At 43.7% G+C, this 25,423-nt stretch overlaps 1 protein-coding gene across 14 annotated transcripts in view; it reads left to right on the top strand.

Annotated features, from left to right (window-relative positions):
- Positions 1-25,423, top strand: part of LOC135917129 (uncharacterized) — a 677,883-nt gene that overhangs the window by 289,565 nt on the left and 362,895 nt on the right. For 3 of the 14 annotated variants that reach the window (XR_011508058.1, XR_011508055.1, XR_011508060.1), the window contains 2 exons: positions 15,163-15,294; positions 18,556-18,698. The exons of 8 other annotated variants lie outside the window; for them this stretch is intronic. Coding sequence is in view for 1 of the 6 variants with exons in the window: in XM_070524062.1 (XP_070380163.1) it covers positions 15,160-15,294; positions 18,556-18,698 (278 nt within the window). In the remaining 5 variants the exon portion in view is untranslated. Of the gene's footprint in view, positions 1-15,159; positions 15,295-18,555; positions 18,699-25,423 lie in introns of all 14 variants that reach the window. 3 more of the 14 variants (XR_011508059.1, XR_011508056.1, XM_070524062.1) reach the window with 1 other exon arrangement.

Below are 25,423 nucleotides of genomic sequence, written 5' to 3'. Positions count from 1 at the left end.
TTACGCTGCATTATAAGGACAACGTCTTTCAACATGTCTAGAAACACTTGGTTTGACCAGAATTCTAAGAGCTCTGACTTATATCATATTGATCCATTTATTGAATTCAAATTTTCATTGTCATTAGATAGAACTATGGAAACGCTTATTCATCGATTAAGGCTAGGCACTGCCTACACAAAGCATTTCTTACACAGAATTGGCCGAGCGGAAACCCCCGAATGTGATTGCGGATTTGTAGATGAAGATATATATCACCTCCTTCTAGATTGCCCACATCACGACACACCAAGATGCCGACTTAAATCAGCGCTAAGTAAATTAGACCGCAGACCTTTCAGTTTAAAGAAACTTTTGGGCCCTTGGCCAACAACGGCCTTGCAGAAGAGCGCTTTAAAAGCACTAAAGACTTTCTTTGAAGACAGCGGCATCGCTGGACGCTATTAGTGCTTTCATTGCTCTGTTCATTTCAATGTGACTCTATATATCCATCTGTTTGGGAATTATGTTATGTTGACTGCTTTGTTGTGACTGTGAATGATTGTTTACACGATGTATATACCACCCGCTGACTAGACAATGTGCTATTAGGCAACAGTATCGTTTGTACTTTTGATACTTTCGACTACATAAGTGTGGAGACATTTGCCATGTATACTGTATGTACCCGCTGATCCGCTGACTAGAAAATGTGTTATTAGGCGACAGTATCGTTTCTACTTTTGAGACTTTCGACTACATAGGTGTGGAGACATTTGCCATAGTCTTCCTGTGGAAACGTTGCTTTATAAGTCCTGGTGCTTGTGTGAAATGATTATTTGATATGTAACCGTGAACCCTGAATGATGTATGACGGAACCACCCAAGAGATAAGGAGTAGCCGGCGCCTTAAATTGCGCGCCAACTTCTCCTTATATCATATCAATAAAAAAAAAAACACGAAGAAGAAGAGAGAAGTTGTGACGCTCGTAGACTTTATAAATGTAGCGGAAGGAACAACAAAACTTATTCTTAGGCACTGTTTCCCCAAAAGATTTTTCGTTTTCTGCCGTTTTTAGTTCCAGCAATTCTTACTAATGGCGACGCAAGATACACTACCATCTCACTACCAGCTGTCACAATCGAATTTTGTGTTTTCTTAACGCTCATAAAAAAAAGTCGGAAGCAGTTTCTCAGAGTCGAATAAAAGAATTCACCGCCACGTTATCATGCTGTTAAACCATACATTATCTCCGTTTGTTCCTTCGTCATCGTTAACGTCTAATCTTCCTTTTACACCTAGATGTAAAAACAAACAAAAAAGCTGTAATGCCTTACCTCACTTTCGTTTACGCACATTTCAAGCCATTTCCCGTCTCTATAGAATGCGTATTTCACTCCGCTACGTTGAGCAGTTCCTCTATTTTAAGTTCATGCCTCGTGTGTCTCAAGCTTCTTAAAGATGTGCAACGAAAGCAAAATAAAGAAATTAACAGGGACCACACCATGCACGACATCAACATTCATGCATGTCAATTATCCTTTATGTTGTTTTTAGCTTATCTCGTTTTCATTTCTTTGCGCATTTTAAAGCGGAAGCCTTATCTGAACTTTTCAAGTCATAACCAAGGGCCTACAACGACCGCTGTCAACGTTCTAGGCAATGATAAACGATCTCCACACCCACGTTAGAAAAATTGTGCACTATAAATCACATCGCAATGTGGGCGTAGTTCTTGCGCAAGATATCTGCTGCACATTTATTAAAAAAAATAAAGAAAAATTAGAAAATAACAGAATAGGTGTAAGTGACGTTGACCATTCACCACTGCATGAGTGCGTTCTTCTGTGCGTATCCGGAATTTTACGTTAGCATAACTTGTATGTGCATAATTATTTTACCTGTCAACCGCATGTTAAACAGAGCGCTTTTTTTGACGATTGCGACTGATTATCATTCACCTAAGGCCCTCAGCTTCACCATTCGCGGTTGTTTGATTATGATGATAAATTTTGTGATGTCTGATCATGTTGACGACCGTATAAGCGGCAAACTCAATGTTATGCACTAAACAAGAACAACCCCACACGAAAAATCACAAACCAGCAAGTGCTCTAAAGGGATTCACTGCAGTCGCCCGTTGTATATTTGTGGTAGCGGCCTCAAAATTTTTCACATGCGTGTGCTGTTCTGTGACGTATTTATACAGTATCCATAGACGACCTGATTGTTTAAGAAATTAAGAGAGCGTAACGAGATATCTTGTACCTGCAATGTGAAGGGTATGCCGTTTCCCCTATGTTTCTTCTTCACTATTTGATTCATTTAAAGACGTCTTCATGCAAATGACTCATGAGCACTTTGTTTAAATATCTTGTGTTTCTGGGAAGCACGCAAGTACAGCTTGGTCCCAGATCGCATCACAATTCATTGCGTCAGGAGAAGCCACAGTGACAGCTTAGCAGTCAACGCTCTCAATTTCATTGAAATAATTAAATCAATGTTTCTCTAACTGCTACATGTCACCGCACATCCGTGCTGTCACGATCTGCAGGTCGTCCAAGAGGACGTCGCCGGGTACATCGGGGGGAGAGGTGGGGGGGGGAGTATTCTGTAAGAGTCCACCTAGTGGACTGTCCATTTCGGCCACTGCTGATTGGACGCAGCAGTACGGGCGAGGAGGATACCAGCGGTCCCAGCCAATCAGCAGTGGCCGAAATGGAGAGTCCACTAAGTGGACTCCTACAGAATACCTCTCCAGGGCATAATAATGTCAATAAACTAAGATTTTTATCCAATATAAGAAGTATGGGGGTCAACGGACAAGCGAATGGCCTCGAGGCGCCGAACACAGGAGTTTCAAGTCTACAAAAATACCATTTTGAGATCAAGCTTGAAAGTCACTCCAGTAATCAGACGAACTTGGTGTCTCGAACTACAGTTGTCGCAACAGTAATTTCCCTATGATGACCATGGAAGCCTTCTTGTGTCGAAGTTTATTTTTTAACTGTGAGTCACATTGTTTAAACGAAGAATGCGAAAAACGCAGTAAAGAGACGAAGCTGTAAACCGTCTCGCTTCAATGAGAGCGGTCTGTGGTACGGAGCTTCATCTCTCTCTGTGTGCTTGTCTTCTGGCTCGTAGTTATAGCATTGCAATGCCAATAAGTCTCAACATCCACACTTGTCGGACGCAGTTTGGTGTACTTTGGCTGATTTGGCTCATCACTTTTAAGCAAATTTACACCCTTTGGTTGCATCTTGCCATACAACAATAATCATCGTCTGCTTTGAAAACGGGCGAGCGTTTTCAATACTGGAAACGCAAGCAAGAAAGATTACGCTTATTGTTTTGTGGCAAGATAGGACTCAAAGGATGCAAATTTGTTGCAGAGTGATGTAAACGAATAATTTGTGGCAGCATGCAAAGCGTACGGAAGCACGCATGTGATTGCGTTCGCTGATCAACTGCCAGCAAACGAGTTCGATTGATAAATGGCACAAGAAGTTAGCCATAAAGACGTCTGGGCACAGTTAACACGTCAGCACCCTTTCGGGTGTATAGAAGGTGCTTCGTTAGCGACGTGGCAACACCAGCACCCGATCGAATTATTGGTATCGACCAGTACACCAGCTCCAAGCGCTCTCTTCAGGCTATGGACGATTTTAATGTTTGCGTAATCATAGCCCAGCACGCCACTTCCGCAGCCCTGCACCTGCATCTTTTGTCGCATAGGAAAGCAAGTACAGAGCTTGCCATACGCAAAGACTGTGAAACGCTGCCTCGCCGGTACCGGCCGGGATGCGTGCAGTCGAGCGCCATCTGGTGGTGTTGCAAGCAAACTAGCGGCGCGCGCAAGCAAGACCACAGCAAGCATCAGCAGCAGCGCCCGGAAATTCGGGAGAAGAGGCAAAGACAGCTTCGCTTTGAAAGAAATCCCTCTCGGATGCGATCCTTCTGCTCACGGGCTGGGTGCGGTGTTATCACACGTAGTCAACGATGTTGAGCGTCCGGTCGCGTTCGCATCCAGATCAATGACACCAGCGGAAAGAAACGTTCCAGAGCATTTTCTCTTCACGATCATGTGCTCGTGGTACACTGTTCGGGGTAAACTCGTGAAGTGGCTGGCAGGAAAGATTGTGGGCATGCAATCTACGGATTGCGCACTCGTAATTTTGTGACGTACGTGAGCAAACAGACGCGATTTGTGCATTCGCATCACCTACTTTGTTCTTCTTTGAAGAAGAAGGACTGTTCGGAACGTTGGGGTGACACAATTCATTTGCCGCACACCGGTGCCACATACGGAAGAGAACGTTGCTCATCGCAACCGGCAGTGTTGTCACCGCGGCAGCAGCACGTCCTACGCGTCTACTTAGATGCAGCACTCCGGTAACACCTCCACCAGATCGACTGATGTACGACCGACTGCGGTTTTTTTTTTCTTTTTTTTGAGAAGGGGGGGGGGAAGTGTTGGTATCGCATAAACCTCACAGGCACTGTGAGGATTATCGGCCCCTTTGCTGTTCAGTAAGCAGACTATGCACGGGCATCTTTTTGTCAACGCTGCTGCCTTTCAAAGCGCGACCACCAAGCTGTGTCGCATCATTAGTTGTTTCAGTTTATCTGTCCTGCTTAGTTGCTGGAGCGGGAGCTGAATCTAAAGGCTATGCAGATTGACAAGTGCACCTACTTAGATGTCGTTGTACTGCTGTCGGATGGAATAAACGGCTTTTCTACACCTGTGTCTTCCTGCGCAATAAAAAGAAAACTGCACTAACGCCTCAGCTGCCTCATTGCATTAAGAGGGAAACGCCGGTGATAAAAAGGAAGCGTACATGCTCCCTTGTCAAGTCTGTTCATAAACAAGCCAAAAGGACATGCAGACTTCATTCGGCAAACCATAATTATTACGTTCCGCGATACGGCTTAAGTAAGGACAAAACTTGCTGAGACAACAATGTCTGATGTGCTGCAATGCTGGTAAGCTGGTTAAAACATTTTATTAAGCTGTGAAGCTTCCTACAGTGTGTAGTATTGGAGAAATAACCTAGAATTTGAGAATGGATGGGCTGGCAGAATAATTTTTTTGAAGGGACGCGTTAATCACCATTGAATTTCATTTTTTCTTATCAGCATGTGCGTATTCTGTCCTGTATCGAGATATAAACACTCTTTCTCAGTGTTTAAGTGGGGGTGATATAAACTGGCTGACTTAAAGAGGTATCTTCAGGAACGGAAAGAGAGCGGTGTTTTTTCTTATCCTCAGTCTTTCTTTTAATCCTAACTTTCAAACTTGCAAGCGTGTTCATAATATTCTTGATGTTTATTCGGACAACCAAGACACGTGCAACAAGCAGCATGTATTCTCTAAAGTAATCTCTAAGGCTCGCGCAAGACGTCATATTTACATCTTTTGTTGAAGATGGCTTTAGCAAAATCGTAAATGACATTCATCCGTGGCGCTCTGTCTTTAATTTGCATATATATGGCTTATTGTGCTAGGCCCATTTAATTATGTAGCGTGCGGTCAAGCTTAAATGCCAAAACCCGTTCCGCCATTTACTGAGACTGTTCTTGCCATGCCTGTCGAAAAAGATCGTTATAAAGCTGAGTTAGAATGTAAATTATTTACAAATTTTTCACTAGACCATTTTTTTGAGTTACTGATTTTTACTGTTGGTTTAGAGAAACTGCATATAGCCTTCAGGCAGAGGTCTACAAGAAATATTTTTCGTTGGTCCACAGCATTCAGGGAGATAATTTTCGGTGTAGATGTGTACAGAAAGTCTGTGGACGTAAGCCAAGAAAAAGTATGCTTTCGTACCTCGAAGGTCTGTCTAACGAAATTTATCGACAACACTCAGGACTTCTGCGGACGACCCACGACAGTAAAAATTTTTGGGAACGAGATATCTACAAAAATAAGAAGGGAGAAATTAGACGCGTAAATTTCACCGTGATTGCTTGCCATGAACGTCGGCGAGGAACATGCGTTGAACATACGTACGTGCTACTGACACCAGGCAAAGTTATGCTTCTTGTGTCTACGTTGGTAGCTTGATTTGTTGATTAAAACTTATTTGTGATAATAATAAGGTGCGCTGCGAAGCGCCAGGGTGTTCCCTCTTCTAGCTTTAAATAATTACCACGTGGAGAACTATGTTCGTTTTTCCCTTGTAGTATTGTATCTTCCAATCAGACTTGACACAGTGGGGAGTCACCATGCATCAAGACGAAGACAAAGAAGCTTGAATAGTAAACTACAACGTGTTCCTTAGTTCAGTTACGTAGACGGTCGTTTTATGTAGATATGGAGAGCTATTCTCTTTAGTTTCAGTTCTCGCAGTAGAGAACAGAATTTTCGCCCTGCAGCAACAAATACTGTTACGATATAATTTTGCATGCTCAGACGTCACATACAAACAAATTAGGTGCATTAAAAAATGTACAGGTAAAAAAAACTCGCGTACATAAGAGAACACACGCACGCACGCACGCACGCACGCACGCACACACACACACACACACACACACACACACACGCACACACACACACACACACATGCGCGAGTTCGTGTGTGTGTGTGTGTGTGTGTGTGTGTGATGTCACTTTTTTATGTGTGCGTGCAGTTCGCACCTCTTTTGTCGTTCCTATGGAATAGCAACCTACCCAAACTACCACTCAGATGGAAATTACCAACTTCATATTAAGCTTGCAAAGTTATAGCAAGTAAACTGGGATACATAGCGCAAGAACGACACAAGGACGCAGCAGGAACACGGGACGAGCGCTAACTTTCAACAATTTTATCTATAAATCAATTGTTGAAAGTTAGCACTCGTCCCGCGTTCCTGCTTCATCCTTGTGTCGTTCTTGCGCTATGTATTGCAGTTTGCGATTGAACTACCTATACGCCGAAACTTCTTCCTTTCTATAGCAAGTAAGCTAAAGAGAAGGACATAACGCAACTTTACTTTAATTCATCAGACAGCAGTGATATATTATCCCAACTGCACAGATGAAGCAGTGTTTTCCAGGAACGTATTTAACGCGGAAGTGTGTCACCACCTCCCCCGTCTCATCACTTAAGATTTGTTGCCCATTTGGGTCTTCTAGTCCGAACGGCTTTTCACATCCGTCGCCTTGGTTGGCGATAACTAGCGAGGCCATTCACGCCAACGATGGCTGCCCATTAGTTTGCTGGCTGACCGTTCTATACTGCGACAAAGTTAGCGGAGTTTCTCCAAACAAACAGGACCGCCCTGTGCTTATCTGGTAGCGCGAAATTCTAGAAGCTAATTCAACCCACAATCCACTACTTAGAAGCGCTCTATATGCATCTCAAGGCAGCGTTTCTGAGGCAATACGGTCCAATAAAAACAAATCTGAATAAATGCGACTCTAATCAACGCTGCGCGTTAAAGCTTAGGTTCGCGCACACCTGCTTATGGCCTGCACGACTATGTGGCGCATCACGTGCAAGCTCCTTATGCAAATCGGCTTACTGTGGTGCAGGACGGCTCGCCTCGGAATACCTTGATGCCGCAAGCACGATAGCCTGCAGGAAGGATTAGCATAAATGGGAACAACCTATACGCGTAGTTTTAAGGAGGCTTTTTTGTATTCGACCGTAGCCAAACTTGGAGAACTTTAACTGCATGTTCAAACAGGAAGGCCAATTGCGATCTCGCCTTCTATGCACGCTTCAATACCGTAAACAGATTCATGATAAATTATTCCCGATTTAGGCAAACATTAGACGTGCAAATAAATGTTGAAACATTCGGGCAGCTCGAAAGACCTCCATCGTGATGTAACAACACTACAGGTTTTCATCTTTGTATACCGCTTCTATATTATATACGGACGATGTAACCGTTGTGTAGTAAAACAAGCGCAAATTGGTTTGTAGATATTTTGGAACGAGAACGAAGTAGCGTGAAATTTAGGTCATACAGCGTGGACTGTTTCTTGATTCGGGTTATTGTTTCTTGCGTCTGCGTATGCTGATGCGTACACAACATGCTCTGTCATGTGTGTACGGAGTGTTACCAAAGAAGGGCGTGGGATAGGCAACAAATCAACCGTGCAGACCGGTAGTTTCATCTGAAGCGCCTCACTCTTCTAAACACGTCATAAAGATAATACGGCTAACTACGTTTACGTCGTCGTCGCACTCATAGTATAAGAGAGGATAGCGAAATAAGAGCTACCTGTTCCGATGGGTTGGGGCTATTGTTCAAAACTGCTGCAAATCATTCACACCAGGAAGAATTAAAGAAAGGTTTCCATGTGAACCGGATCTCGCCTAACTCTCGCGTGGCTTTTCCGCAGTCTTGTTCTCCGAAAACGCAAATGAGACCTCATTATTACGAAATGAAATTTACATGCACGAGATGGTGGCGTCATGGATGATGCGAGACGCTCCTTTTGGCCTAAGAGGACGCAACGGACACGGCCCTGTTAAAGAGAGAGTTAATAATATTACCAATAATAATATGGAAGTAGAGAGAGGATTCGCGATGGCTTCATATACTCAGCTGAAGTCCCCCCACTGGTAATCACGTAGTGCATAAATGCTGACAGAACAATTATGGCATCAAGAAAAATGTCCTACGATACATCACAAGCTGTCCCAAGTTTATTGCAAGCGTATACAAAAAGTACAGTACGTTAGAGAAATATTGCAACAAAGAAAGACTTCATTCAAAACACAAATCTATGTATGTATCTATGTATCTATGTATGTATGAAAGAAAAATATTGACAAAGCTGTGCCTACGCTTACAAAGGCATGAGATATTTACATTAACGACTACTACGACACTACGACATCGTGTTATGAGATGGTTGAAAAAACATCTGCGCAAACGTTCTGGAAGCTCGTTGAAAACTGCGGTTGTCGAGCAATTGTGTTCCGTCTTTAGCAGAGAGAGAAACTATTGTCTTAAACGATTTACGTGCAAAGGTCGGAGTCTCTCTAGTCGAAGGCCCCGCTTACCTCGGCCGCCCGCTGGACCTACCTTATGAAGGACTGTTGTCCCGCCAGGTCTGAGCTTGTTAGCTGTGCCCCCCATTACTCCATTGTGCGCTGTGTTTTATCGAACGGATGTGATTCACAATCCCAAGTAATGTGTTGTAGTGTTTGTATGCCGCCACACCACAGGCAGTCGGGCCTGTAGCGAGTGGGGAACATAGCTTTTTGTAATTTGAGGTCCTGTGGAAGTATTTTCAATTGTCAGGTCACATTGGGAACACTTCTAATGTATATATGAACCGCTGTCTATATACAGTGTCCAGTGTAACCTTAGCTAAGGTGTTTAAAGAAACAAAAGTGTTCCTTAACATTGTGCCAAATCACAATTTAACACCTCACGTGTCCGATGGTCAAAGGCCTTATAACAATGTAGGTCTTATGATCTCAACTTGCACAATGTTTTCAATACATTTCTTTTTTCTTCAAACAGCTTGGCTGAAGACTAAGCACACGGTACAACATTTACTGCTTTTATTGTTGAATTAGAACTAGTGAAACTCGCCGTATGAGGAGACTTGCATGACGCAGGTGTTTCACATCTTTGTGTCATGGCAATTTAATACGTAATCAAGGCATGGCCGAATACCCATGCTTTGTTTGAAGATAATTGAAGTTGAAGTAAAGTGATCATCTTCCAGTGTATAATTATATGGGTCCATTGATACCCGAAATATATTACAGCCAATCTATATATGGCTAGCCAATTCGTCTGTCTGTCTGTCACCTGTACGCCGAATACTCCTCCGGCGCAACCACATGCGCATGCGCGAAGAAAAAAAGAAAGAGAAGCGCGCCATTGGATGTGCCAGTAGTGATTTTGTTGCTCTCCATCGAAGCGGAGAAATTCTCTCTGGCTCCGAAGGGGGTAGGCTACGCATCATACGTGCTCCTGACGAGCAGGCAGCTTTCGATCAGCAAAGCTGCGAGCGTAACCAGGACAGAGCTCGTCTACGCTGTGGCGATGCTGCAGTGCGGGCAGGAGAACAGGCTCGTGCAGCCGAGCGCAAGCACATCCTGGGTACCGAGGATGCGGCAGCCTACCAAGCCGTCGTTTAATGATCCGTCGAGATCAACCCCGTCATAAACACCAGGGCCGCACGTTCCAGCTTCGCTGGTTAACCATCTGTACGGAGTGCTTCGGTGGTGATTTATGTAAGGTTTTGTAAGTGACCGATTGTGATTGTGTGTCTATGCTCCTTCCTTTTCTTATCTCTACTTTGTTTCCACTTTACCTCCCCCTCCCCTCTCTCCCCAGCGTAGGGTAGCCAACCAGATTTTTTTTTCTCTGGTTAACCTCCCTGCCTTTCCCCTTTCCTCTTTCTCTCTCTCTCTGTAAGGTAATTATAATTCTCCCAAGAGGTGACCACGTTGTGTCGGATTGTCTTCCGGTGTCATAAGTAGCTCTCGCTACCATTTTTACCTGCAATGTCCGCATGATGGAGCCACGACCTCCATGTTTGTGCCTTTGTATGAATTCACAAACCAATCAGGTGTGATCACGTCACCTGTTTACAACCGACCAAGTGTGATCATACCTCCTGTGTAACAGCTAATGACATGAGGCAACCTGTCCTTGAAATGCTATTTCACTAGAACAAACGCCACGTTGGTCAGACACTCTCACTGAAATAATCGAGTCCACCAACCTCACTCCTTCGTCCTCCCAGACGCTGTCCCTCCGTCAGCCTGGGTTCGTGTGTGATGCTACACTTAACAAACAAATGCAGTGGGTTCGATTTCCACATAAGCTCGAGGGTTCGACTCTCACAGAAGGGCGTTGGCATGAGTGCGTTGAAATAATTCTTTCTTAATTAATTTCGCCTTTATTGACTTGAGGAGCGGCATCGGAGCCAGCTGTGGAAGAAGATGAACGCGCGAGCAGTGGCACGAGTGCGTTTCTGCGCGAGGCGAGATCACGTGACTAATTTTTATTTTAGAAGTACTGCAGGTCTTGGAAGGCCCAAGCAGGAGGGGTAAAGTGCATACACAATAAAGCAGAAGATATAGAATCGAAGTATAACATAATTATATTGCCAAAAGCGCGTCAGAAAGGGAAAGTAAATAGTTACGTAATAGAAAGAAGACCACAAGACCATATTATGCAAAACAGCTTCAGTAGTGGAAAAGCACAAGCCATTATTAAACTAGAACAACAACAGCAACCGTAACCAGATAAGGTTCATTAGGCAGCAGCTTGAACAAGAGGCTAACATTAAAAACTCCGCCAATTAGATGTACGCTCAATCGAGTCAATGCTGGTTCAATATGGGTAGGCTCTCCCACTCTTTTATTGTGGGATGATAGAAATCATATCCGAAAACTTTAGTTCTGGCACCGTAAGGAATTAGTGACGCAGCGTGACCATGTCTTGTTCTGCGAGCCGTAGCGCATGCCGCTGCTTCCAGACCAGCGGGGGTTTGAATCACTGAAGGCTTTCGTCTGAATAACGTTCTAACCCCTTGAAACAAACTGTGGCATAAGACTGATAATTCTTTGTTTTAGACAAACTTGCTTTTCGTTGTCTTTTTTTGTTTTCGAGTTTTTCTTTTTCTTTTTATTGCAGTCCTTCGCGAGAGCCTCACGTGCATGCTCGCGCGAGCAAATGCCGTTGGCGCGCAGCGAAGTATGGACGGAACGCGCAGAGTGATAAATTTTCGAGACCGAACTTCTTGCGCAGTTTCCGCGTCATTGCACTGATGTCTGAAACGGCGCTGGAACAACATATGAAACAAAGCACACGGGAGAGCAGACGAACAAAATGTTGCAAGTACACTGCAATGAACGCCGTAATAGAAGCTTTCTATTCAATTGTACGGACATTCTGGACTCGTTCGTGTTGCTGCTGTACTAGCTCGCCGTTGCTGTACCGACTCACTCACTGTACCAACGTGCAGGGGCGAAGGGTGTCTCCAGAGACGCCGTTTCCTTTTGGCTGCAACAGCAACGCAGCGAAGTCGACCCACCATCAACGCTAGGCGTAGTCGCGTCGGTGGCGGAGCGAGTGAATATTCTGACTTCTGCTCATGACATGAGTGCTGTGCGGTACGCGCATTGCCGTTCTTGTTGAAATGATGCGCCTAGGCGCTGGTCTTAGCCTAATGGATGGTTAATATCAAACCAATGTGTTATCTATCATTCAATGCAGTTGATCACTTTCCGCGGCATCTGGCAGCGCTGACGTCACACCACCTCAACCCGTGCACCGTTGAGGTGCTTACTTCTGCAACGACACCGGCGACGCTCCTAATCGTGCCAGCGTTGTGACACTGCCCACAGCTGCCGGGGCACTGTTATTTCTTTTATTATGATAGCAATTGTGTGGACACTCTAAGTGAATTGTTCGCTGTCATCGTCGCCGCTGTTAGGTTCTGGATATATTTCGGGATACATGCGCTATATGCTATGCCATCCTCATATGACATGCGATATATGCTAGTTTATATTGCCACGCACCATTGTGTCGCTAAAGTTGCTCATACCAGGTCTTGCACTCTTGACGAAATTGTTCCGCAGAATTTTGATAATGGCAGCCCACAGACACACGTCATGACACAAAACACCGAGAGCGCATGCCTTTTATCCTTTCTTTTTTTGCTGCCCAGTCGGAGCTCCCTTACCTGCTGCGTCTCGCCAGCATGCCGCACATGGCATGTTGAAACGACATGCGATGAGTTTTGAGTGCAACGCTAAAGCTTGCCATCTCTGTTAATAATTATGTCGTCAGGCAAAACTGCCACTTTTTTGCCTAAACAGTAATAATTATGTTTTAAGGAGGATTTCTGTAATGACAGCTCCCACGCTTACTGCGTTGCAGCGTGATGGCGTCAGCTTTCACTGCCACAGCCGTACGAACTCCTAGCCTACCTCCTTTGCGGAGGCTGCGTAACGCCACCTCAGAAAAAGAAGACTTTGCCATGTTGAATACCACATACGTAAAATGATTTTTTATATTAAACTTAATTAGTATTACGTGTCAAAGCGAACTCGGGTATTCGATGCTCGTTGCGCAGCATTCACCTTTGACATCGACCGTGCCATCACACATTAACCTTCACCGCCATGCGAGAGCCCTTGGAGAGAGGCAAGGCTTACCTCCGGGCCAACTACGACGCCACTTATTCAGATACCCATAAAACCGATAAATGTGGTTCAGAAGAAGAAAACACACATGTGTTGTTCTTTGTACAGAAAACCACTGGATGGACTTTAATGCATGAAATTTGTTGCATTTGACCGAGAACTTTAGATGTTAATGACTGTATAGGAACCAGCAGGTAATCTATGGCCTGGAAATATTTTCGTAATTTTCAAAAGTTAGAGAAGTTAAAGCAAGAAATTTAAAACGCGAAATTTACAACTTCATAAATCTGCATCAAAACCACGGATCACAGTTCTGTAAATTGAATATTTTAGATCATTCACTTCGAACCAAGTTTGTTGTTAAAATTTAGAGCTCGCAGGAGATTCTGACACCGTTTATGAGGGTTTTGTAAGTATCCTCCTCGCAAATTAGTGGTAAATACCAAAGCTGCCTAGACATATCACTTTTTTTCCACTTTAGAGGTACTATCAGGTTATCAGGTGCAGTTTAAAGGATTGTGATATCGTTTTTGTTTTGTGTTTTGCTCGGATATACAGTTACAAACCTGATACTTGTTTTGTTATTTTGAAATTTTCAAGATCTTTCTTGCATAAAACAGACTGCTTTACCTCTTTAAAACCTCATTAAAATCAGTGTAGTGGGCACTGCGAATAATAATTTCTCCATTGCCACGTATTACGATACCAGCTTTTAATCCCAAGGAAGCAATAGGAAAACATAGGAATAAGAATAACCCCAACCCTTAACACCCCCGTCCAAAAAAAAAGATAATTGAAGAAATAAAAGAATTTGTGCTATTGAAAGCCTCCAGTGTTTTTCAATGCAAGCAATCACATTAAGTAAATGGTCGATGAACTCGGCTACCCGTATCCACGAATGCAATTTTGTGGCAGCCTACTTTACACAAATCGTAAATGCCTCGCGATGATTTCAATAAATCCTGACGGCAGAATGGAATGTAACCCCGCATTTCATAAGAGCATAAACAATGTCTCCTACCATTCTCAAATCCTCTTGTTTTCACAATCAGCTTTCCTACTCCTACGCGTCTTTAAACTTTCCTTCATGTTTACATTTACAAACTGCTTTTATTTAAACGCGAACTACACATTAATTTACTTCTTAAAGCCAATGTACCGCTTTTTACGCCACGCACAAAATTCTGTAAGCCGAGTTGCCTCCTGGATTAATGTAAATAGAAAATTTAACCTTTCTGGGTATGTATCAAACCTTTAATATTTCACTATCTTATATAAAGTGGTTTTTGCTCTGGAACCACATTGAAAAAGAAAAATTGAAGAATGCACAACTGGCAGCTGATCTATGCAGTAGAAATGGTTTCGAAAGCAGGGTTAAAACGTTTTTTGCTTTTTCTTAAGTTAGACGTGGTTCTCGCATGTGCTGTTACATTATTTTGCTATTCTTTCCTTTTTGTAGCGTGTTCCCATGTCACGAATGACGTCGGGCGTTTTGAGTTCTTGTCAACTTAATTCCTTCAGTTTAGTTTCGTTTATTTATAGACGAACACTGCCGCTGTTGCCTGGTTCCCAGTCACGCAATTATATGAAAGAAGCAGAGGCGCGCATGCACAAGGCAGGCCCTGCATAATTTGAAACGCTAGTGAGTTGCATTCATAACAAAAATGATACGTTGCGAATGTTTTACACGATGTGGTAAAGCTAAACAAAAGAGTCCACGTTGGAAAGTATGCACATATATATATGCTGACTGACAACTAAGTACTCATAGTATTTTCATGAATCCTTTAGATTGAGTGTGTGGGCGCGCGTGTTGATACTTTGTACGTATTGTTTCTGCTCGATAACTTTTTTTTAGTTGAGTGTCTGTGTTTTATATGTTAGTCTTAAGGTCTTGAGTTGCTGCTACGTTGCAATAAAAAATAAGCTTTATTGCACGTCAAAGAACCTGAGGTGGGCTAAGTCGATTCGGCGTTACACACTTCACCGTCTCTCATAAGCAACGTCTTTTTTTTATTTTAGGCATATTTCTTCCCGTATTTTATTCGTGCTTTCCAGCAGCCTGCCGACGCGAAGACGGTGCTGTCTCCGGTCACAAGGTCTTAAAGCAATGCGTGATCTTTCAGTGCTGATCACTAAACTGTGTGCCGTCCTCGGTATTCTGTGCTTGGTCGATGGTGCGGTGAGAGATAGGTGAGTGCGTTTGCTGAAGCGACCAGTCTTTCAAAAGAGCGCGTCTCGAATACGGGTAGTGACCGATGTGATCTGATTTGGTAACCGTCACCCTCCATCTCTTGCCAAAATGGTGCGCGACATGGTAATGTCCTCGTCCCGGCATGTGGAGCGTTCCTTTTTTCGGCGTGTGCCTCAGATAACTTACCAAGTGTCACCGTATGCTCATATACTTAACAGAAGCGCCCATAGTTTCAAGACGTTATGAGATTTACAAACAAAATAGACGAGTTAAGCTTTGTTGCAATCGAGTGTGTTTTCGCAATTGTTACTTTTTTGAACCCTAGGTATACAGACCTCTGAACTTCTGCTGCTACTTTTATGGATTGCCCGGCAGGGTCTGCCGGGCTATACATGTCCCCACCTCCGTCGTGTCCTTTGGGCTACAGAGTCTATTAGGATATCATAAGAAGCCAACAAACATTGACCCAAGGACAACACAGGGGAAATTACTTGTCCTTAATAAATGAAATAAAGAAACGATAAACTAATACAAATTAAACTGGATGAAAAAACAACTTGCCGCAGGTGGTAACCGAACCCACAACCTTCGCATTTTGGGTGTATTAGTAGTGACACGTGTTTCTTTTATCTGTCGAACACATTCTTATAAGCTCAGTAGTAATACAGCGCGTTTCAATTTTAAAGAATGTTCTCTTTTTTTTTCCTGCTTTGTAGAAAGTCAACGGCTCTGTCCCAACCGGCTTGCATCCCTCGTTGCAGCTTCTCTCCGCTGTATTATTTTTAATAAGAAATACAGGATAAAAAAAATGACCGCTTTTGTAGACTGTGCTCTTCTCCATGTATCACAAGTAGTCCTACGTGCAGTTGAACATTTCGAAATGTAGTTAGCAACATTACCATGTGTGCATTATGTTTTTGCCGGTGACAACTTTTCTGCGGCTCACTGATGTTACAAAGGTATCGCTCGACGCAAGGTGTGCCTTCCTGTGCTGAACCTTTCTCAGATTCTGCATCGAATTCTATAGCGAAAGAATCTTTGTTTAATTAGACTGCCTACGGCGAAACAAGTCGTGCGGTACATTCTGAAACTTACGCAAGAATCAGATATTACGCTAGAACACTAGATGACTCGTGTATCCACAGCGGACGCGTTTGACCCACGACTCAAATTTCGATGACCGAGGACTGTGCTCGCCTCTATCGTTGGACTTCAGTTTCTTGGCCCATGTCAGCTGAACCAAAAGTTCGAAAGTTGTTGCTCACAGCTGCGCAACTGTGCGATTCTTCAACGTGACTATAACGTAACAGTATGGCATTACTTAAGGATAGAATTTAGGTAAGCGATATATCGCCAAAGACAAGCTGCAACGGACCAGAACATCGAACTTTCATCGTTTATACATTGCTTCAAACTTTACGCGTGCGACATGAAACTCTTGTGTTACTGCAATGGCTGCAGCTTTTCCTCTTACCCCACGTAAAAAGAAAGAACTCCTCCAAACACAAAACAAGTGAACTTTATTTTCTAGTTTTACGTGCATAAAACCACTCAAAAAGTGCAGGTCTAGAGACCGCAGCTTTTAAGGAGCTCAAGTGCGAAGTTTCTGTTTCTTCACATTTAAGATTCTCAGCATGAAACGCGAACTTACGTACAACGAGAGACAGCCTGAAAAATAACAAAAGCAATAATAGCATCTTTAGAATGCTCATATAAGATGGTTAGGTTTGGAGAGCGGGTTGCACGATGGTCAACACGATTGAATGGCGCTCAGCGATGACAAGGAGGAAACAAAGCAATGAACAGACCTGATGCGGGTTTCAAAGGCGACAGCAGTGTACACAGCGGCTTACTTTGGGATGGCTGCAATGTTTATGCCTGCGATACCTGCAACGTTGGAAAGTAAACATAACTGCGGTTCTTTTGCGCAGGTTTTAAAAGAAGTGAGAGAACTTCGAATGCTTCTTGATTTAGAATTTTCAACTGGTTGCAGCGTTGTTGTGCTTTGCGGTTGTCTAGTACAAAAAAAAGGAGAGGTGCGATTCGTGGCGTGAGCATAGCAAACATCTTGATGTTGTTGACACGCATAAAAACTTAACACTAGCTATGTTCAGTGTCTCGACTAGAGCAGCTTCTGACAGAGCAGGAGTTGCTATTACTTTTATCTCCTTTTATCGACACCACATTGCACTTCATTTATTTGCCATTTCTGAAAGCAAAGAGGATATGTTTGCACCGTTTTTGAAAGCGCTTCTCTCTATGCGTATAGGCACACAATTTACCCCCAGAAATGGACGTTGACATGTATGCTTCTAGTCTGTGTGCCCACTGAAGCACGTACAGCGTGATGATGGTTCTGAAGTGTTCTCTGAATTTTTGAAAGTCGCCTGTTGCTGATAACATAATTCTAGTCCGTGTGCTGGATTATTCAGACAGGCGAACATTACCTGCGCGTGAAATCAAAACACACATTCAACAAACATTCCATAACTGACTTCTCAGTTTATTACTTTACAGCACATACACAACCTACAAACCACAGCCGGCGAGCTCGAAAGGCGTGTACACTTGAATGAATTTCCAGAATGACACCAGTTTGGAGTCCTCTACAAAATTGGACTCCGTTTCCAGCAGCTGACGTCACACGCCACACGACCGCACTGAGCCGGCTCTTCAATACTTCTACGCTGTTCTGTTTTTAGGCACTGACCATGATATTCTATAATTAATAATTTTGTAGCAATAGTCGTAAATCATGAAAGAATTTGTGGATGCTGCGCGACGGGCATGGAAGCGGCTTATTATTATGCGATACTCACGGTAACTACTGATGGTGCACCAAGTAGGAGCCACTAGAAATTGCGCCAAATAGGGCAATTGGTTATCGATCCGTGGTGATGTGCAGCGCAAACGATGAATACTAAGAAACCACCACGCAGGGCCAGCGATATCCTAATTTACAAAATCCCGTTTAGGTTTGCTTCCCTTTTTACCTATACTGCGAACCGATTCATTGCTGAGCCTCCGTAGTGGGTTGAACCGTACCCGTCGGCACCAAACCAAACAAAAACAGAATAATCTCGACCTGTGTGGTTCTTTCTATGTGCAGAGTATGGGTTTGTTCACTAACGCGAACAAGAGCTAAACGAAGGATTCTTTTCTATCTAATCCTTAATTTTCCACAACCAGGATTTCGTGACGACATAGAAATTAGGCATAACACTTCCGGCTCTACTAGACCGATTTCACTCCTTTTCAAGCGTATGTGCAGTGATCCTGTCGGGGCCGCGATTACAGTACAGTCCTCGACGCCTTCCCGATGTATATGGGTTGAAGACAGCATTGAGAAGACGGATGAGGACAATGGCATTGAAGATTTTGCCCGGAAATCTTCTGGGGCAAGGTTGGTTCTGCATGAAGCCCGACCTACCAAATTTTTTTTTTATTCCTACGTGTTTTCCTTCTTCATATGAAGGGCGAAGTGGTATTATCATAGTACACCACAACTTGCGCAATACTATTGTTGCTTTTGAACCCGATTGGGGGCGCAGGACTGGTATAACCAGCATTTCTTTTTTGAAGCAGCGGCGGCGTTGTGAGACTGGTCATGAAATGATGAATGTGGTGTTTTGTGGCACAAGGGCCAAATGTGGCCAAAGAGCGCCAGACCGGTCATGAAATCAGTCGATTGGTTACGTCGTCTTCTAAATTATATGGTCTTACTCCTAATCTAGACTAACGGGAAGCTTTACTTCGTGCCAAACTTTTATTATGTTAATCAAATACATGTAAAAAGAATAAATACTTTTTGCGAAACAAACGTTTCACAGATTTGAATTAATCTTGCTGCACTTGTGAGACAATGTTAAAGTCTGGTCGCAAAAAGGGGATTTTTCATTTTGGTACATATTGTTTTTTGGCTTCTGAAATTTGGTGCTCTTGAAAAATGACACGAGATGTTTAAAAGCCGCCTCTCTGAAGCAAAAACAGATATCGCAGCTCTGTAAAATGCATTAGTTTAGAGCATCTAAAATGAAAAAATTTATTTGATGAAATTAAAGCTCACTTAAAGTTGTTCCAATGCTTTACGGGGCTTTGCGAAAGCACTACTCACAAGTTAGCGGTATATACTCTACGGTTTCATGTACTATATCTCTTTGTCGGCTTCAGACGCATCATTAAGTGCGGCTTATAGAAATTTTTAAATCCCATGAATTTCTAAGGTACGCAGTCGTGCTTCATTTTTATTTTGCAACCGTCAGCAATTTTTGTGAAGGAAAAAATCACGTCTTAATATAATGACGTTACATCGGTCGAAGATTCGGTGTGGTGACAGCAATACCAAGGTTTTGCGTTGCATTCGTACTCTTGGAACGCTGTTCTAGCCGTATACTCGCTTGTGACCCGTGGGCGTGACACAGGATACCCGCAGTAGCTGCTGCTTGGCTGAAAGAATAGCGCTGGCCACGGTGGAAGAGTGATTCGGAACGAGCGTGGTGACACCGTCACTGTCAGCTATTAGCCCGATGATCCCCGGCGTCCGTTCCGATCAAATCAGTGCACCCTCAGGTCAGCAGGTAGGTCACTGTGTTTACCGTACGCCCGCGCAAGACCAGCAAGCCAAGCAGCCAGGACAGCAAATAAAAAAAATAAGAAATAAAGACGGTTACCTAGCTGCACCACTGGGCCAATTGAGTGAAACTGTTGTTGTTGCCTCACAAACGGAGCAATGACTGTGCGTCAACCTCACTTTTCGTTTTTCTTTTCTTTTTTTTGAATCAAACGTGCTCCGCTTTTTTTTTCAAAAATCTCTAACCTTCCGCGTGCAAGTGGCACATGCGCAGTCGATCGACGACGCTGGTAGCACGAAAGAGCCTCGATCAATTGTAATAATAGCTGTCGCAATTAAATATGCTTCCTGCAGTTATCACAATAAAGCTTTCTTTGTCTCTTAAACAAAATATACCTCCTTAAAATCCAGTCACCGAATGAGATGAATAGCAATTTCTCCGTTCCTGTTTACGTATATTAGGCCTGCAAGAATAGGGCTTTATTAAGAAATGAAAATATAGCTAACAGCTGGAAGCACAAACCTGCGAAAGGAGTTCAGCATATATACCATGAAATATATAGCTCACTCAACCACCAAAGTTACACTGAATGAATGTGTATTTTCGCATTGTTATCGAACGTAATACTAAACAATGTCGTAACAGCAGGAAGGGTGGTAAAGTACAGGAGGTTCAGTATAGATACCGTGAAATATCTACCTCATCAAATCACCAAAATTGAAGTGAATGGATGGGGATTTCTTCAATATTATCCAACGTATTAATGAACAAGAGCTTAAGAGCGGCAAGGATAGTGAAGTATTTTATCAGGTATTTATATCTTTTAACATAAACGTCATCATATGCAGAATGGCTGTTTTTGACAACCATCATACAGAAAAAAAAATTGATGCCGAAACGTAGGGATAGGTAGTCGTGCAATGTCCAAATGTGGAACTTTCATATAGAACTCGACGAACTTTTCAGGTTACTTCGCTAGATCATACCTAACGCTGACGAAATAGAAGTTTTGCTACCTCGTCAAGCCATTAATTAAAGGGTAGCTCCTGGTTTTCCCAACTTGTGACGTTTCTCATTGCATTAATGATCTTCCTTAGCGTTGAGATAAGCTTACGCGTCAACATTATCTGTTGAATTCCACTCTTAGCTTCTTTATTACTTCAAAAAAAGAAAGGAAAGCGAAAAAGTTCTGTGGAGATTTAGATATAATGGCGAGAGAAAGGCGTTAGCATTACGTCGAGCCTCTTTGAAGTGTCGCGCCCATCACTTAAACTACGTTCACCACATTTCAAATCATTGTTCAGGGGATCACCCACACATCAAATGTCTAATTATGAAAAATTAATTCTGCTCATTCTAAACTGCGTTACTGACGGTAATTGTTTATATGGCAGAAATGGCAGCTATCGTTTCTAAAACCAACCCAATTTTTAGAAGTCTAGAATCCGCGCACAGCTTGACATATTAATTGTGAAACTTTTCCCTTTCATTCAGCTTATACGTAAGCCGAGCGTGCTAGAGGCGCCGGAGCTCCAGCCTCGCGTTCTCGGCAGAAGGATACGCCCCGTGACGAAATTTACGTCACAGATTTGAGCGACAGGAACTCACAGCCTTGTAGCTGTCTGCAGTAATGTGCTGGCCTGATTAACTACATCGTGAAGTGATGGGCGCACGTGACCAGCCAGTTCGTCAATAACGCCAATAAATATTTCATCACTGTCATCGCTTGCTCGGCGAGCTTAGATGGCGAGTGGCCGAGAGCGACGCAAGGTATATATGGCTTCGGAGCATGCATGGAATGCCTCTGTTTCCCCCATTGCCGTTACAATTGTTTTGTTGGTCTTCGGGCTACGCATAGCGGTTGACTTCCTCGTAGTTCGCCTCTTTGCTGTCCCTGCTGGCTTCGACAGCATCGTCGGTCGTCAATTCCGAACGAGTCACATCATCGCCAACGTCACCCTATTGGTTAGCCATCACACCCTTTTGCGGCGTTGGGACAAGTGGCACACGACTTGAGTGGTTCCTGCAGCTGGCATCTGGAGTAAAATACTCGATGTCATCGGCAAGGACTGTCAAACGCGTCGCGTGTTCTTTAGCCCCGACCGCAGCTCAGATGAGTGCTGCGGTGGGCATACGGGGCACAGCTATAGCGCATTTGCGGTAAAGTAACAAATTAGCCGTGGGGGACGCCTGAATTCCTTCGTTGTACGGGCTAATACGTTGTAGTACCGCGCTATTGAGGCTTTCACAATACGCATGGAATTTGTGGAATTTTGCCGCAAGACGTGGAATCCTTCGTTGCACAAGTAATTTTGTTCCAAAGGCATAGTAGAGACTTTCGATATTGTGTTGTTCTTAAACAGAATACTCCCCACAACTCTTCGTTATCTGTTTTCGCCTTTCTCTTGAATGTGTGTTCTCTCCGACGATGTGTTGCTACGAAACGTTCTCTATCTCGACATAGTGCAACTTTCTACTGGTAACCTTTAGCGAGAAACTTCTGAGCGGCTCTTTGTTAACACAAGCATGTATTTTATATATGCAGAGATTACACTTTAAAAGATTGGAAGTACGGGGGAAATACTTTGTCACTGTTGTCGGCTCTATTGGTGCCTTTAGCAGTATTTCGAATGCTAATGCAGGAACCTACGTCTACTGAGGGTGAATCTGGTGTTTCTGCAAGATATGCATTCAGCAGCCAGTACAGATAATTGGTTCATTGGTTTCATAGGAATATACCGCCTTCCTAGCCGCTCGACAAAGATAAAGCGTGAACTGTTAGAGAAAAACATCGAATTACTACATCCATATCTTTCAAGTCATCTACTTACCAACAACATAGCAACAGCAGGCTTTTGTGTCGAGCGGGGCTGACGTCAGACAGGGATTTCCAGTTGCACCGGTGTTGTTCGTCTGGTTTCTCCACCTACTCATCTGGCACGCCGCAAACTACAAGCGGATAAGGGGTTTCCGAAAGCCTGGCTTTGATGCGGTCAAATTCACGGCGCATGCAGACGATATGTCGCTATTCTTGGCAAATTCGTCGAGGTTTTGTATTTATTTAGAGATTTCTTTAAGGGAATCTCAACTGTCCGGAGCCTTACTGCACACAACAAAAAGCAACGCTCCGATTTGGTAAGTACCCAGAGCAGCTTCCCAGCAGGGTGCACACCGGGTGGACGCCGTGCCGGTGCTTGGTGTGGTATTCGAGGACTGGGAAGTATCGATATGAACTTGAAAAGAGGTGCTCCAGAGGCCAACCAAAGTGATGGAGAGGAGCAAACTTTCGGCTCACTCTCCCAGCCCGTAGGGATGGAAATAATACACCGAGTGAGCGAGCGGGTGAGATAACTTTATTAGGAATCCGGTGATTGGAAGGCCCGGGCCTCGGGCCGCCTAGATGGCCACTGGAAGCTGCTGCTGCCACGCGGCCTCCATGGTTTGCTGGATGGCCCAAAGTTTGTCTTGAAGTTCTCAGCTGAGCAGCGTGGCCGACCAAAGCGCCCGCAGATTTTCCGGGGAGAATGCCATTTTATCTTGATATACTTAACATCCCCACAACATGTATTGAAGGGTGTCTCTAGCAGACTTGCATAGCTTGAATATATCGCTATCGCATATATTACGCTAAAAAAAGTTTTTAGTTGCACCGGACTCGTATAAGTTTCTGTTTGCAATCGCCTCCAAGTAACGGACTCAGCTCTGTTCAGTTTAGTGTGAGGCGGTGTTAATATTCGTCTCCGATTTTGATAGAATTTGGTAATATCGCTAAGTCGTGTTAATCTTTCTTTTTCTCTCTAGACATCCAGAATTTTTTTTAACGTGGTACACGTTGAGTTACTTCCCTGCGGGATGGCAAAACGTCTGACACTCGTCGACAACTTACATTGGAGAGACAAGCCGGCGAATGTGAAGACAAAGTTTCTGCAGTTATCAGCAAGCCACCGTAATCCTGGCCTGCGCGAAGTAACTAGCTTTACCAAAGCACTCGCCGCCAAGACATTACAAACGCTACTTTAGGACGAAGAGTATCCGAGGGGGAGGGGGGGAGGGGTTGCTTCTTTTATCAGAGCAACACCCTGCGAGGGACTTACTCCATTTACACACACAGGGGCCCTCAATCGGAGACACTTTCGGCTATATACAAAGCCCAAAATTCTTTGAAGAAAACGTATACGGAAGCGATGCCCGAAATGTCTCTTGATGAAATGGCTACTCTGAAGATGAGCCCGATGCTAGTCGGAGCATTCATAAAAGAAGCAAGGAAGTCCAGCTATACGAACGACGTGATCTCAGGCAAAAAAAAATAATAAAACACCGACTGCCCGCTCATATCCGCGAGTTGATGTGGCTGTTCAGTGTGAGTGCGACACGATAGGAAATATGCGCACTTGCCTGCATTTCGTCAGTGTGTGCAATCTCAGTGGTGCGTAAATGAAGCTCTTGAACAAACTGTCGATTTAAATAATCGGGAAAGGAGAAGTTGTTTTTCTGGGCAACCACTGCACCTATATTAATGATGTTTTGCCTCATTTAAAAGGACATTTCCACTCAAATAACAGATAACAAGCGTATTTTATTGCGATAGCAATTTTAAGCATGACCTAGGCGTTGTTGCGCCGTTAGCATGTCATGTTGCCTACGGTTCTTTCACCTGAGGTTCCTTAAGATGCACACAATGCACTGGACACATTCATTTGCACCGTGCGCCCAAAACTAAATGCGGCCGCCGAGGCCGTGATTAGATGTAGGCGATCTAGATGTGAGCATTAGTTAAAAATAGAAGCTATTTTTAACTAACGCCGTTTCTATAGTTCGGCTTGGCGAATCGGACAGTTAAGAACAGCGCACGGCACCCAACCGCTTCTATTTTTTTGCCTATACAGCTATAGTCTTTTTCGGCTGCGTCATCTCCTTCACCTCAGTATGTGATTAAAAATACGTGAGATCCCTTTTGAAAGCGACGCTTTCCGCTACTTTTTTTTTGTTCGTACTATAGGAGCCTGGAATACTCTACCACCTGACACTGTCTGTATTTGTTCAAATCATGATTTCTTCCATGCTTTATGAATGTAATTTTGAGTGTTTGTTTATATGAGTTGTACCCTCCTTGCTGTAATGCCTGATTGGCGAAGCATCCACCCAATAAATAAATAAATAAGTAAATAAATAAATAAATGTAAGCGTATTCCGGCATGCGCTGATTGAACGGTCTTTCAGAAGTGCACTCAGCCACAAAATTTTACGGAGCACGAAATCTGAGAAAAAGCTGAACATCTGCGCAGCCTCAAGAGGAAGCGTTGTATTCGCATTTACAGCTTCTACCAGTTTGTGCGAACAACATTGTGATGTTCGGTCTTACTGACTACTGTTACAGGCTGCTGGGAAATAGAATGTTTTCATAGATATTGTGGTCCGTAAACTTTAGAGGTTGACTGTACTTCCACTTCGTTCCAATTTTAGCACACGTGGCCCTGTGGAAAACACTACTAAAACAAGCCTCCTAACTGGGTCGAAAGGATCTTGCTTCGTCGGGCAGTCCAGACTTCCGGGTGTG

Source organism: Dermacentor albipictus, chromosome 8 (genome assembly GCF_038994185.2).
Source record: "Dermacentor albipictus isolate Rhodes 1998 colony chromosome 8, USDA_Dalb.pri_finalv2, whole genome shotgun sequence".
NCBI classification, from domain to species: Eukaryota; Metazoa; Arthropoda; class Arachnida; order Ixodida; family Ixodidae; genus Dermacentor; species Dermacentor albipictus.
Note: the sequence above shows the minus strand (reverse complement) of the source record. Positions and strands in the feature narration are given on the sequence as shown.